Source organism: Cebidichthys violaceus, unplaced genomic scaffold (assembly GCF_023349555.1).
Source record: "Cebidichthys violaceus isolate CVI_PGR_0920_01 unplaced genomic scaffold, fCebVio1.0.p SCAF_71, whole genome shotgun sequence".
Taxonomy (NCBI): Eukaryota; Metazoa; Chordata; class Actinopteri; order Perciformes; family Stichaeidae; genus Cebidichthys; species Cebidichthys violaceus.
The window spans coordinates 232,501-247,379 of NW_027176939.1; the positions used below are offsets into that span (position 1 = coordinate 232,501).

Genomic DNA, 14,879 nt, shown 5'->3' on the forward strand with positions numbered 1-14,879 from the left:
ACAACAACAAACACAAGGACCGTGTGCAGAGAGACAGTCCTCTGCAGCCACCACGACCCTGTCTCACCCTCTGTCTCATCCACTGTCTCACTCACTGTCTATCCCTCTGTCTCACTCTCTGTCTCACACTGTCTATCCCTCTGTCTCACCCTCTGTCTATCTCTCAGTCTCACCCTCTGTCTCACACTGTCTATCCCTCTGTCTCACGCTCTGTCTATCCCTCAGTCTCACCCTCTGTCTCACTTCTGTCTCGCCCTCTGTCTATCCCTCTGTCTCACTCTCTGTCTCACCCTGTCTCACCTTCTGTCTCACTCTCTGTCTCACCCTGTGTCTCCTTCTGTTTCGCCCTCTGTCTCACTCTCTGTCTCACCATCTGTCTCCCTCTGTCTCACCCTCTGTCTCCTTCTGTCTCACTCTCTGTCTCACCCTCTGTCTTGACTTTATATTAACGTTACATAAGAGAGAGCGCTGCAGGCGATTGTTCTTCCAGTACACTGGTGACGTTGTTACTGATGTGACGTCACACGTTCACCAGGTAGACGACTGTTGAATCAGCTCACCTACTATGTCTGGTTGAGTTATTGTTAGAGTCACACCTTAAGTGAAAACAGTTCATGGTTCAAGCCTCTCAAATGTGAAGAGTTGCTGCTTTTCTTTTTATAAATTTAAATCAATTTCATATATATTCTAACAGTGTAATTTGGAGGTTTGGTTACTGGTTGGATAAAACAAACACAGTGACGGTGTGACTCTAACCAGCAGATTAATCCGTAAAGATAATAGTCATTAGTTGTAGTTCACCATAACTAACCATAACTGTTAAATCAGGCTTCTATATTAAAGCTTGAGCGATATATAAATGTTACATAATAGCACAACGGTCGCAGCATATTAATACTTTTACTTAAGTAAGAGTATTCTTTGTTGTGGTATTAGTACATTTACTAAGGACCTGGATCAACAGCACATGAACCGGTGAGGATCTTGTGCTCTCTGACGACCCGCTGACCTCCTGACCTCCTGACCTCCTGACACAGACTCAGAGGTCACGGCTCCCGCTGAGCTTCCTGCGACCTGAACGCGGCAGACACACTCATCAGCCCTCAGCTCTCTGACGGAGATCAAACGCTCTGAGGCGGAGTGGAAGTGGAGACAGGGAGACAGTTTACAGGAGGTTCAGAGAGGAGCTGGACAAAGGCTCTCCTGACGTCCTCACTGCAGCGCCGCACCGCTTCAAATCCACTTCATTCAATTACTGCAGCAGTTTAAACCTGATCTGCATACACCAACCGTACTTTCTACTGCAATACATGCATTGACTTCTACACACACTAGTTATTCTTTCTATAAAGAGCCGTGATGAAATACTACTCATCTACACAATAGTACACAAAGGATGTAAAACTTCCCATCGACGAACTAGAACATGAAAACGCTCTTTAACTCACGAGTGACAGAAACAGAAGAACATTAAAGGACACAGAGAAAGGAGTTGATCATCTATACTCGTGACGTGTACTCGTGACGTATGCATCGTGTACTTCTACTTTGACTTCAGTGAAGGATCTCTGTCACTGCAGTGAAGTGACTTTCTGTTTCTGACAGCGATCAGCTGATCATCAGTCAACCTCTGGGGAGCGGCAGCAGTCGGCCCAGTTATCCTTCTGATAGTTTGAATCAGAGCCGTTGGTGTTTGATGGAGCAGCTGCTGAAAAACAGGGTGTGTGTGTGTGTGTGTGTGTGTGTGTGTGTGTGTGTGTGTTGTATCCTTTAATAAACAATGTGTTTATGTACTCAATGTATTCTAGAGTGTAGTGAATGAAGAAGCCAGAATGAACTCATCAATTAACATGGAAACTCTGCCTCCTGATAATAATGTAATATATATATATATCTATATATATATAGATATATATATATATATCACACTGATAGGAGCCGTTCTGCAGCATAACAAGTACTTTTGATGCTTTAAGTACATTTTGCTAATATTATTTCAGTTTTTTATAATTCAGTAGAATTCATTCCTTCATTTATTTCACTATGTTTTTACCGTGTGGTGTCATTATTCTGACTCAGGTAAAGGATCCACTGCTAATTGATGCCACAATAACCTGTAGATTATTCAATTAATAATGAAAGTAAATCTGTCAGTGTGTGTGTGTGTGTGTGTGTGTGTGTGTGTGTGTGTGTGTGTGTTCAAAGTAGAAGTAGTAATACCACAACAGAACATTATTAACAAAGTAAAAGTCCTGTTTTTAAACAGTAATGAAATAAAGAACTATTAGGAACACAAAGTACTGAAAGTATCAAAGGAGCTCATGATGCAGTACTCACTGTCTCTGTGAGGTAACTCTATGTTGAGACAAGTACTGCTGATGTATTACCATGACAGCAGTACTTTAATGCTGCAGCTGGAGGTATTTACATACTTAATAAACTGTAATAACGCATCATCTTCTAGGTGATGGTCACAGGTTGATATTTTTCTCTGAAATGCAGTAGTGGAGGAAGTATTCACATCATTTACTTCAGTAAAAGAACTGACAGTACACCATAGAAATACTCCTGCATTGAAAATACTACTTCTGTAAAAGTAAAACCCTTTCATATTATATCTCTAGATCGTTATTACCTGTGAGTCAGGGTCAAAGGTTGAGGTGGAGCTCATTCTGAAATATCAACTAATGAATATTAACAAGTATTAATGTGATGAATATGTTCATGTATTAATATGTTCATGTATCAATATGTTCATGTATTCATGTGATGAATATGTTCATGTATTAATATGTTCATGTATTAATATGTTCATGTATCAATATGTTCATGTATTCATGTGATGAATATGTTCACACTCATCGATGGATTAAATAGAGAAACATCTTCACAGACTGACACCAGCAGAGCAAATTAAATCAAATGAAAAGATTGAAATCATTGAAATCATTTAAATATAAAGAGCTGAACCGTGACGTGTGTTTGAATGACAACTTATGTAAAGATTACCCAAACAGCTGCAGATTAATGTTCAGTCCATCGACTGACTGAGTGACGTCTGAGCTGTACTGTACAGCTGTTCAACGAAATATCATTTCTCATAATTAATTTTCCGAAAGTGTCGCGCGCTAACCCTCTCGATGCGTTAGGTAACGTCAGACTCTGACATGTAGTTTTAAGGACTGCAGTACTCGTACAGTAGAAGTACTCGTTACAGTACTCTGAAGTACTCGTTACAGTACTCTGAGCGGTGAATGTTCTTCCATCACTGTGGAGCTTCAGTACTTATCGTCGAACACCTGCGGACTCTCGACCTGAACATAAAGTAAGCCTCGGTATTAAACCCCCACGTGTCGTGGAAGTGTCCCCGTGTCTCAGACTCGTTGGTCCTGTTCAGTGGTTCTCGCTGTGGACACGGAGGACAGGACTGACAGCAGATACGCTCTCCGTGTCCTCACTACCTCAACACACCGGCAGTACTACCACTAGTACAACGAGCAGTATTCACTAGCAGTAGCGCGAGCGTATATAGTTACTCACCGTCATGTTTCTCCGCGGTTTATGTATCCGCTCCCAAAACTGTCAAACTTGTCCAAACTTTTTCTGAAAACACACCAACATTCCTGCTTCCGCTTCCTGAAACCTGCAGGAGGAGAGGGGGCGTGTCCTCGACCCCCAGCTGCAGGCGACAAACAGCGACACCTGGCGGACGGACTCGGTACACGCAGCACGGTCACAGTACAGGAGGAAGTACTCACACACCCGCTACTGACAACATTAAAAATACTTCATCGGAAGTTAAATACATTTAGACAAATTAAATCAATAAATAATAATACTGTAACTGTTGTAAACTGTTGCTGCTGTTGTTTGAGAGCAGAAACAGTGACGTTACACAGTGATGGGAAATAGTAACACATAATAATAACACATGTAATAATTAGTACATTTACTAAACTATATGTGGAGGGAGATGGATGGACAGATCGATACATGTATGATAAAGAAAGAAAGAAAGAAAGAAAGAAAGAAAGAAAGTGTGCGGTAACCTGCAGTACCGTCTTTAACCACCAGATGGAACCAAACACCATTAAATAGATGAACATCTTTTAATGAGACGCTGCTGATAACACATCTGATGATCCAACACGTTGATAACAAACGTTTAGTTATCTAAACGTAGACTAATGACTATTAACAGCTTATCTGTGATTAGTTATTCCATAAACAGAATCACCAGGATGAAAAATGTACTTTTACTGTTGAAGGTAATCCCAGAAAGTTCAATGAAATATTATGGATTGATACCCAACTTACTTTTAAACCATACACACACATCACATCAGAAAGAAACTGTATTGGTGTATTCATGTTTTACTGGATTACACTGACCGTGGTTATTAACATGACGTTCGTCTTCCTCCCCGTGTCACAACTTGCTCTTCAAATCCATGTGAGGTGGATCTTTTCTTGTTATCTGATGCATTGTAACTATCCTCACTGCTTAAACTGCTTGTTGTTATTAGCTCCGTCCCATACCTGCACATCATTGTTATCTTCATATCAATAAAAAGATGATGTTCTCTTACACTGAGACATCTTTCACGTGTTTTTCAGTAGTTCTATCACTGTGCAGTTGGATCCTCTTTCTCGTGACGGTGTCCTGTTCGTTTAGTTAACAGTTCATTGTTTTATTTGTTCTGATGCAGCATTGTTGTTTTGTCGTTTGGGTTGTTTGCAGCTTGTTCATGTGAGTGTTTGTTGTCCCCTTAAATAAACCTTAGTACATAAACATTCAATAAATGGTTTATAACACACTGTAATGTCATAGTAAGCACATATAGATGTGTATTAATGTATTCGTCACCCAGGCTGCTGTACAAACACATGAAGAAAAACAATACAGTAAAATACAGTTATAATATAAAATATGTCTTTATAGGAGAATTTACTAAACATTAAAAAACACTTTGTGTATATCTGCTTATAACTACATTATTGTGTGTTATAAACCCTTTATTGAATGTGTGTATACTGCTTATAGATGCTAGATATCGGAGGATAAAGGAAAGTGTTTTTACAAATTAAATGATGTAAAAGTGAATCGTATTATAGAACACTGTTTGCTGTCCAAGATGTACTGCCGTGGAAGTGTGTGTGTGTGTGTGTTGAGTTTTCATTGGCTGCTTCATTCTATTTATGAATAGGTTAATCTGACCTTCTCCACCCACACACACACACACACACACACACACACACACACACACACACCCACACACACACACACACACACACCACCTGCAGTATGGAATAATAGTTGTTATTCAACAGAGAGTTGCTCTTTCTTCCTCACTTTGTTTCGAGTAACAACATATTTCTCTCCCTTGAATTATTGTCACCTCGCTGCTGTTTAATCAAAAGGTCAAACTCTTCTTTATTCTCCTGATGAACGTCTGTAAAATGATCTCTGGACGTCTTCATCCATTAGAACTACATTAAAGACATTCAGAGACACTTCCAGCTTTGTTTTGACTGAAAACCATCAGATCACACTGTGACTTCTGTGTGTCCCGTTGTGGATATCAGTAAGTTCATTGTCGACATTATGAAGTCTGTTATATAAAAGAGTTGTCATCCCTCCATGAGCAGCACGGAGCTCTGTGTTCATTGATCCTGAAGGACCCGGCAGAGAGTCTGCTGCATTGATCTTGAGTTAACCATTAGCTGTCAGAGGATCATGCCGATGGGACGGACACACCGGTCCTCTCAGGTTGCCTGGTAACTTCATAGCAACCACAGCAACCTCTTCACCGGAGCACAGCCCGGTCCAAAGTCCTCTGCTTCTTTCCGATTGGTCACAACCTCTGGAGTGATGGGATAAGCCCCTCCTTCTGCCTGGGTAAGCCACGCCCACTGGGTTTCTCCATTTTCTGCTGACTTTTTTCTTAACATTCAGTCGATGTAGCCAACGCGCTACAAGCTAACGTTTAAATCATAGACTGTAAATAAGAAGCGGACGTAGTCATCGTGACGTCACTCGTTGGTTTGTGGACTGATGTGATGAAGCGTCGAGTTCAGCGATTTCGCGGTCGCCATCTTGGAATTTGGCCTTCGCCATGTTGTTTATTTTGCAACCGATGAACGTAAATTACCATATTTAAAATGCGGAGGAGTGACGTAGAGACACCGGATACGTCTCTGGTAGCGGCATCGACCTGTCAATCACAGTAAGCCCGCCCCTAATGTACTAAATGAACATCATGCTGTATTGAAGAAGACTGTAAACTAGAGATTGAGACCATAAACTCATGTTTACAATGTTTACTGAGGGAATAAATCAAGAGAGAAGTAGAGTCATTTTAGACTAGACTTCTATACAACCAGAGGAGTCGCCCCCTGGTGGACACTAGAGAGAATGCAGGCTTTAAGACACTTCTACATTGGCCTCCCTCGGCAGAGTGAAGCTTCTGAAGCTGTTCAACCACCCAACTAACTTCTACTGCATCTTAGCAGCTCTGCAGGGCCGTACATAGCGCTGCTTTGAGCTAAATGCTAATGTCGGCATGCTAACATTCTCAAAGTGACTGTGCTAACATGCTGATGTTCAGCAGGTCTTATGTTTACCCTGTTAGTCTAATCTGTTAGCATGCTAACAGTTGCTATTCAGCACAGAATGTCATTAGCTGTCATTATTTTCAAGTATTAATTTGTCATACACCAAATTATGAAACGTCCCTCTGTGAAAAGTTGAGAGAAACACCAAAGTTGTTAGTCTGGACCGACTTAGTGCTGGACCTCTACAGCCTCTCCACTAGTGACTAAAACCTTCCATCAACCCAACGAGCTTCACAGGTGTGGCTCGTCTCAGGCAGAGGAAGACCAGCGGTGAGGTTGAGTGCAGCTGAAGGTGAGAGGAACCCTATATTGACAACACCTGAACCTGCACCAGACAGTTCATCTGGACCCCGTCTCCCCTGGTAATCTGTAACATGGATATTTAATCTGGATCACAAAGAACTGACATTAATGCAGGTGTAAATGCACCCAGAATGCATTGCAATCAGAATGCTACTGGATTGGTCAGAGCCTATCTGATGTTCTATATGTCCACAGTTCTCTTCTTCTTCTGGAACAGCAGTAAGGATACACCTTTACAAACTATCATATTATAGTTCCATGATGTTCATCACGTTCGTGTTTGCGCATGCGTGGCTGTATGTGGCGACAGATGGTCAACTTTTCCTCACAAAGAGAGAGAGAGAGAGAGAGAGAGAGATAGAGAGAGAGAGAGAGAGAGAGAGAGAGAGAGAGAGAGAGAGGCCGTTTTAATAACGTTCGTACCATATGGCGCGTGCCGGGAGGGTGTGGCCTCGATATGCTAATTACCCCCTCCTGTGTGTGTGTGTGTGTGTGTGTGTGTGTGTGTGTGTGTGTGTGTGTGTGTGTGTGTGTGTGTGCCGAGTATAAATGCAGCATCCTCCCACACACACACCTCAGAAAGCTCAGAGCAGATCACGCACAGTCACGCCCGGACACGCACACAGAGCGCGCGGGATGCGTGCAATCTGACGAACAGCGGCTTGCTACAACAGGTACGTGTTCTTCTGTTAAAGATTCCTCCTGATCGTGATCGGAGTAATCTAACCTTCAGGGTGATCACTGGGATTCATTATGTAGCTATGTGAATGAATGAATGAATGAATGACCCATTAAAGCTGATTGAAATCAGAGAATCATCAACACTTGATTCAGTAATTCAATAATTCATTCAGCCGTATAACAATAATGTGTCATAACCTAAATAAACGAAGATTCCTCATTCTTAAAGTCTGACTTGTTTTTAATTGTTTTTATTTCATTTTTTAAATTTCAATGTTAAAAGCTTATTTTTTAAACTCCTATAATATATGTGTGTTCCCTTCTTCTTCTTCTTCTTCTTCTTCTTCTTCTTCTTCTTCTTCTCGTGCAGTTATTTTGGTCTTTTATTCAGTTACTTGTTGTTGTTTGTGTTCGTCCTTCACGTCTCACCTCGCTCTGTCTGTTGAATAAACCGGAGCAGTAAAGCGGGAAGAGTACACTCATTATCATAAGAATAACAATTCATATTCAAAAGCTTACTTCCAGCCAGATATTTCTAATGAACCACCTCATTAGAAGTATTTGGCTGGAAGTAAGCTTTTGAATATGAATTGTTGCGTTTTAAGACGTCCGTAAATCATCCGCAACATTTATTTTTTAACGGACTGAATGTTGACGTCTGATACACGATCTGTTCATCTCTGTGACCAACGCTGCAGATTTGAGCTTTTTATGACTTTATGTTTGATTAAATAAATCTAAAACTAAACTAAACATCGTTAGGCCGTCCGCGTCAAATGCGGGATGTTTGGTCTAAATTAAATTCAATTGATTTAACTCTGCGGGGAATTATTTTTAACTTTCTCCTTTTCTTTATTTGTAGACGTTTATTTCTCCGTGTCCGTGATGTTCTACTCATAATGCGTTGTTCCTGCACAGACACAAGAAGAATATCACTTGAACTGATTTTATTTAACAAAACACACAAAGCCTCATAAATTAATATTTAAAGTATAGTCTACGTGTCTGTTATTTTAGATTCCGTTCTGAATTAGATTGAGAACTTTCTGCATTTAAAAAAAACTGTTACAAAAAACCTTTCTGTGTGTTTTCAAGTAACGAATCAAAGCAGCTCAATTTAATATATATATATATATATATATATATATAAATATATATATATATATAAATATATATAAATATATATATATATATATATATATATAAATATATATATATATATATATATATATATATAAATATATATATATATATATAAATATATATATATATATATATATATATATTAAATTGTGTTATGTCCATTTTATTCTGAAGTAAATATAATTAGAACGTCATTCTTACCTGCGTATGCTGTTCAACACACAGAAATGAAGATTTCATGTGAATAAATGTTTTCATCATTAAATAAAAACATAAATGGTTTATCTGAATAATCATGATATTGTAACGTGAAATCCAACGGAACTTTAATCCAAAGAAGCAAAAATGAGTTTGGAGCAAAATATATTTTTTTTATTGTTTGGCAAAAAAATAACCGTCTTGCGTGTTAAATGATCATTAAAAAAAATGCCACCTGTTCATGAAAATATGAGGAAATGAGGAGGTGATTTATAATTGTACTGCAACATTTATTAAAACCGTAATAACTGTCGGCAGGCCTCAGCTTAATTACGTCCTTTAAATAAGATTTCTTCTGCAGACATTAAGCGTGGTGGTGAGTTGTTAATTGAACATATTCTGTTTCCTTCGCTCTCAAACAGAGAATCAGCGTCATGACCAGGTCTGTACAGGAGGAGCAGGAGTCAGTGGAGTCGGAGCAGCAGGAGGAGCTTCACAGCCCCATGGAAGGAGGAGGAGAAGAAGGAGGCGAAGAAGACCAGGAGGACAGCCCCCACCATCTCGAGGAGGAAGAGGAGGAGGACGATGAGGAGGAAGAGGAGGACGATGACGGCGAAAACAAACCCAAGAGGCGAGGGCCGAAGAAGAAGAAGATGACGAAGGCTCGAATTCAGAGGTGAAGGAGATTTAAAACTAGTATTTAAAACTAGTAAAATGCAAAAGTACAGTTTGTCCTGAGGGTGGCGATAGAGGAAACATCACGCGGCGGTTCATCCTCTGAGGAGCAGGACTGTAGATCTGATGTAAATCTGACCGTATACGAGTGTCATCATCCCTCTAAAGGGACAACACATCTGGATGAGCATTCAGCAAAATCATTGTTTGATGAAAATAATAAAAACAGAACCATCAAACTTAAGAAGGATATGATTTAAAAATCAACTATGGATCAGAGAATATGTTAAAGTGGGACCATCGGACCGGTGTTTCATTACCCAGAAGCCTCAGCAGCCGCCCTGCTCTCCCGATCTGAGTCTCAGTTTGGGTCTCATTTCCCCAAAACATCTTCAGTTTAAGATGATCGTAAAATCCGTCTTATCCTCTTAAGCTTAACACGTGTTCCCCATAGTAACTGAGTCACGCTTAGAAACTAAGCCAAGACTAACGAGTACCTCCCACCATAAACTAGACGTTTTCTGTTAATTATTAAATCTATCACTTTATCTGAACGCTGAAGCTCTGTGTTAAATCATGTAAAATGAGTTATAACGTTTGTTATAACACAATTAATTCACTCTCTAAGATATGTTTCAGTGTCAGTATCTTCTCTTCTCTTGGTCGCCTCACGCTAGACACAGCAGTGTGATGAAAGAATATCTCCCACAATGCAACCTGAAATAAAGCTGAAGCTTTGACCAGCTTTTGACTAATGCCTGGAAGCTAACGTGCTAACGGCTGGATGCTGATTGTCACTGCTAGGAAGACACAGATATACTGACACGGCGGCTAACGTTGAACCCGCTCTGTGTTTCTGCAGGTTTAAGGTCCGTCGGATGAAAGCCAACGCCCGCGAGAGGAACCGCATGCACGGGCTGAACGACGCTCTGGAGTGTCTGCGGAAAATCGTCCCTTGCTACTCAAAAACCCAGAAACTGTCCAAGATCGAGACGCTCCGCCTCGCCAAGAACTACATCTGGGCCCTGAGCGAGGTCCTGCGCTCCGGCAAGGCGCCCGACGTCATGAGCTTCGTCCAGGCGCTCTGCAAAGGTCAGTGTCTCCTTACAGCACCAGACCGGACCGGGTCGACCAAAACCCCCGAGCCAGTCTGGGGTCTGATCTCTGCTGATATGAAATTAAGATGAAGGGAAACAATATGGCCCCTGGCCCTCAATCAGGGAGAGTTTTATATTTTGAAATGTCAATAAAAGGAACCGAGAAATGATTTTCTTCTTTATTGGTATTATTTATCAGCATTGACTGATTATCGTCTCTCTGCTCTCAGGTCTGTCTCAGCCGACCACTAACTTGGTGGCGGGCTGCCTGCAGCTGAACCCTCGAACCTTCCTGCCGGAGCAGACGCCCGACCTGCCGGTCCACCTCCCCGCCGCCGGCGCCGCCACCTACCCCGGACACTACTCCTACCAGAGCCCCGGGCTGACGGCCGGCCTGCCCAGCCCACCCTACGGCACCATGGAGCCTTCCCACATCTTCCACCAGGTCAAAGGTCAGCCCTACGGCCCGCTGGAGCCCTTCTTCGATGGCGTGCTGGTGTCGGACGGCCCGGCGTTTGACCCGCCCCTCAGCCCGCCGCTCAGCATCAACGGGAACTTCTCGTCCTTCAAGCACGAGGCCGCGGCGGCTGCCGACTACGACAAGAGCTTCTCCTTCAGCGTGCACTACGGAGGAGCGGGAGGAGCCGGCGGGCACCCTGCCATCTACGGCGGCGGGGGGTCCAACCCGCGGTGCAGCGAGCTCCAGGTGGATGGGCTGATGGGCTTTGACGGACACACGCACCACGAGCGGATGATGAACGCCCAGCTGAACGCCATCTTCCACGACTCCTGAGGAGGAGGAGGAGGACGAAGGACCGAGAGACGAACAGAGACAGTTATCCAGAGAGACAGACAGTTTTACGTATGTCTATTGTTCCATAGCTGTCTTTCTTTCCGTCTTTCCTTTCTCTCTGTCTTTCTGCTCTGCGATGGCGATGACAAAGTGACGCCGACGATGTAACCTTCTCTGTAGCGCTTCATCCTGCGGGAGACGCCCTCTGAATGTCTCGTTATTATCCATATTATCACTTCAAAGTAATCAATAATCAATGAGCAATAATCTGGAGGAAACTATGCAATTTTGTTCAAGCCTGAGCGATGCTCAGTATATAATTCCAAATGTTGAAAGAATAAAGATTTCTCTATTTTTGGGTGTGTACGGCGGCTCTGAGCCGGGGTTTGGGCCGGCGTCAGGCCGACATGTTCCTGTTGTTCATGTGGTTTTTACTTTTTGCTTTTTATAACGTTCCTGTAGCGTTCTGTTAACTCTTCATGTGACTCTTCATATTTTATAAGATAGATGTTTATAAAGGCCTTTCATTAAAAGGAATTCCATGTGATTCAACTGAGAGACTCTGTTCATCAGATCACCTTCCTCTGGTTCTTCCAGGTTAATTCAGTCTCCTTCAGGCCGGTTCGGTCGACTTCAATCGAATTCAAATCCGTTCAAAATGTTTGAACGACACATTTATACACGAACACAGAAACATCGACGCAGTCATGTGAGGTATACAAACCTTTTATTTAGTTTTACTGCTGCAGATATGATTACTCATTTGAACTGCTTAAACTGATCAGATGGATCTATTCTGGTATATAGATGAACGACTAATCGACTGGTCCATTGACAATGAATGTCAATATTACAAACAGTTAATAATAATAAACTATATCTTCATTGGAGGACTTTTTAAATGTGACTGGTTCAAAGGTGAATATTTCTCTTCTTCATGTTCTATGATAGTAAACTGAACATGTTCGGGTTTTAGACTGTTGGTCTCACAAAGCAAGACGTTTGAAGACATTACCTTTGGTTCTGGGAAATTGCAAAGGGCACAATTAATCAAAAGATGATAATTACAATAAATAATCATTACAACATCCGTCTTCCCACACAGCTGCTGTCAAAAGCTCCACTCTAGACTAAGCAGTGAGCTTCTTGTAATATTTGACAAACAGACGAAGAGGAGCTACGAGTTTTCCACGTGACGACAGTGAGTATTGATAAACACATGAGGAGAAAACACATATCTCCTTACAGAGAAAACCCTGTTAACACGTTAACAACATTATCTCACAGACTGAAGGACAAAACCAGGATCACTGTAAGTGTGTGTGTGTGTGTGTGTGTGTGTGTGTGTGTATGAAGGGCACAGATGTTCGTTCTGCAGGCAAGATTTTAATTTATGAAAATGATCTTGTTTATGCATGAGAGCCCCCTCCATACACACTATGTCCTGCTGTGTGTGTGTGTGTGTGTGTGTGTGTGTAAGTCAACAGGGACAATATGGTGGCCATATCCCACCATTTAGCCCCCCTGTTAAAGTGGAATAATAATGAGAGAAAGTCAGACTGCAGCATAACGATTCAACAGAAACTATTCTCTTGAACCCTATGAGACATAAAATACTACTTTATCAGAATACAGCTCAGCTGCTTCTATTGTTTTATGGAGACAGATATTAATAATAAAAACATCATGTGGACATTTTTAATTACACTCAGAGTACAGCCACTGCACCACAGCATCCGCAGCATTAGCAGTATCAATCGTAGCATTAGCAGTAGTCTTTGTGATAGAGGTTTTGTGTTTCAGTCTGTTGGCTGATCATAACACTGATTAATGCAGCTTAAATCCAGCCATCTGCCATCAACACACACACACACACACACACACACACACACACACACACACACACACATAGGATGGTGCTTATACCACAGCGAGGGAACACCATGCGCTCTGATTGGTTGCCATGTGTCTTTTAAAACCATACAGTGGGAGGACTGTATTCAGTGTAGTAGACTTCATAGCGTTGGTGTTGGTAGTGGGTACATTGGGGTGTTGGTATGTGTGTTTTTGAACTTTTGCTATTTCCCCAAGCCGCCAGGAAGAGCTCCGAGCTTTGAAGACAATCTTCGCTGTGGCAAAAGCGCGGAATTACAACTTCTGGGTCCGTGATGTCATTGGACCGAACATGTTTTCCCCTCTAGACTCACACTGGTAAAGAGACGTCTGTACCATCCTATAGGAACACTTGAATAACCCTTATTTCAATCATTGGGGCCTAAAAGTTGTAAAATGCACTAACAGCCGAGTTATATTTTGAGCTGTCGTTCATAGGAATGAGCCCGAAACCGAGCAGCTAGTTAAAGGAAACACTAGTGCTCTCCTCGGGTCCACGGATGGGGACGAAGTGTGGAAGATCTGTGTCATGTTATACACAGCAGACCAGTCATTGTGGCTTCATGCAGCAACTTTCATGAGGAATGAACTTGGCCCCGCCTCCAACGCTGTATCCCCTTCTCTACACACAGCCATGTATTTCCCTCTTCTTCCAGTAATTATGCTAAGCTAAGCTAATCACCTTCAAGCTCCAGTTCCATATTCAGCCCCATTTGAGAAGCTGCTGAGTTGGGGAAGTTAAGCAGACATACTGTATGTCTTTTAGCCTCCTGGTTGACGTCCTTTTGATACTTGCTTTTATCCTGCTGGCTCCCCGTAGAAGAAAAAGTGACGAGGACGTTTTTGCCTTTCATGAAATAAAACTGACTGAATGTGACCTCAGACAAAAAGCAGCAACAGTCACACACAGGCCTGTTGATCAAACTGGCAACCCTCAATCCAACCTGGCAACTTGCTGATTCAAAGACAAGTAGCCCAACCTTTACCAGCTGCACCTTTAATATGATATGTAGCCTACATATCATATAAATAATATCAATAATTACATTCTAATGACAGTTATTATTCTAAAAGGGTCATTCTGCATAACGAGTAGGCTGCTTTTACTTTAGTAGCATAATAAAACCAATATTTTGCTGATAATACTGTTATACTTACATTTTGAATGCACATAAGTGTACTTGTACCAGAGTAGCCTATTGTTTTTACACTGTGGTATTGGTACTTTTACTAAAGTAAAATAGTAAAAGAGTACTGATAATACATGCATGTATACAAATGTAAACTATTAACTTAGGTGTAGTAAAAGTAGTCTTTAAAGTAGTAAAGTAAACAGCTGTACATAATCAGTAAGAAGTGCCTCCATCATACAGCGCTATAGCGACTACTTACAGTGTGCGCACTCACGCTTGGAGCGCGCGCGTGCCTTTTAGACACCGGTGGATGTCCCGCGTGCACGAGATAGTCCGGTAAAAGCCGCT

The 14,879-nt window shown here is 41.8% G+C and overlaps 2 protein-coding genes across 4 annotated transcripts in view; one reads left to right on the forward strand and one right to left on the reverse strand.

The window, feature by feature from the left end:
• The window catches only part of itprid2 (ITPR interacting domain containing 2), a 32,802-nt gene extending 29,158 nt beyond the window's left edge, over window positions 1-3,644 (reverse strand). For 2 of the 3 annotated variants that reach the window (XM_068736652.1, XM_068736650.1), the window contains exon 1: window positions 3,541-3,644. The gene's annotated coding sequence lies outside the window, so the exon portion shown is untranslated. The remainder of the gene's footprint in view (window positions 1-3,540) is intronic. The other variant, XM_068736651.1, reaches the window with a different exon arrangement.
• A 3,858-nt stretch (window positions 3,645-7,502) lies between these two features.
• Window positions 7,503-12,057, forward strand: neurod1 (neuronal differentiation 1). The gene is made up of 4 exons (XM_068736700.1): window positions 7,503-7,592; window positions 9,363-9,616; window positions 10,478-10,707; window positions 10,943-12,057. The coding sequence occupies exons 2-4, from the start codon at window positions 9,375-9,377 to the stop codon at window positions 11,503-11,505; spliced, it is 1,035 nt and encodes a 344-aa protein (XP_068592801.1). The 5' UTR covers window positions 7,503-7,592; window positions 9,363-9,374; the 3' UTR covers window positions 11,506-12,057.
• Window positions 12,058-14,879: the final 2,822 nt, after the last annotated feature.

Excerpts from the sequence above, each read along its gene's own strand:
- neurod1 (XM_068736700.1), top strand. The coding sequence starts at position 9,375 with ATGACCAGGTCTGTACAGGAGGAGCAGGAGTCAGTGGAGTCGGAGCAG. Across the intron at positions 9,617-10,477 it reads ACGAAGGCTCGAATTCAGAG|GTTTAAGGTCCGTCGGATGA; the intron begins GTGAAGGAGATT and ends GTGTTTCTGCAG. Across the intron at positions 10,708-10,942 it reads CGTCCAGGCGCTCTGCAAAG|GTCTGTCTCAGCCGACCACT; the intron begins GTCAGTGTCTCC and ends CTCTGCTCTCAG.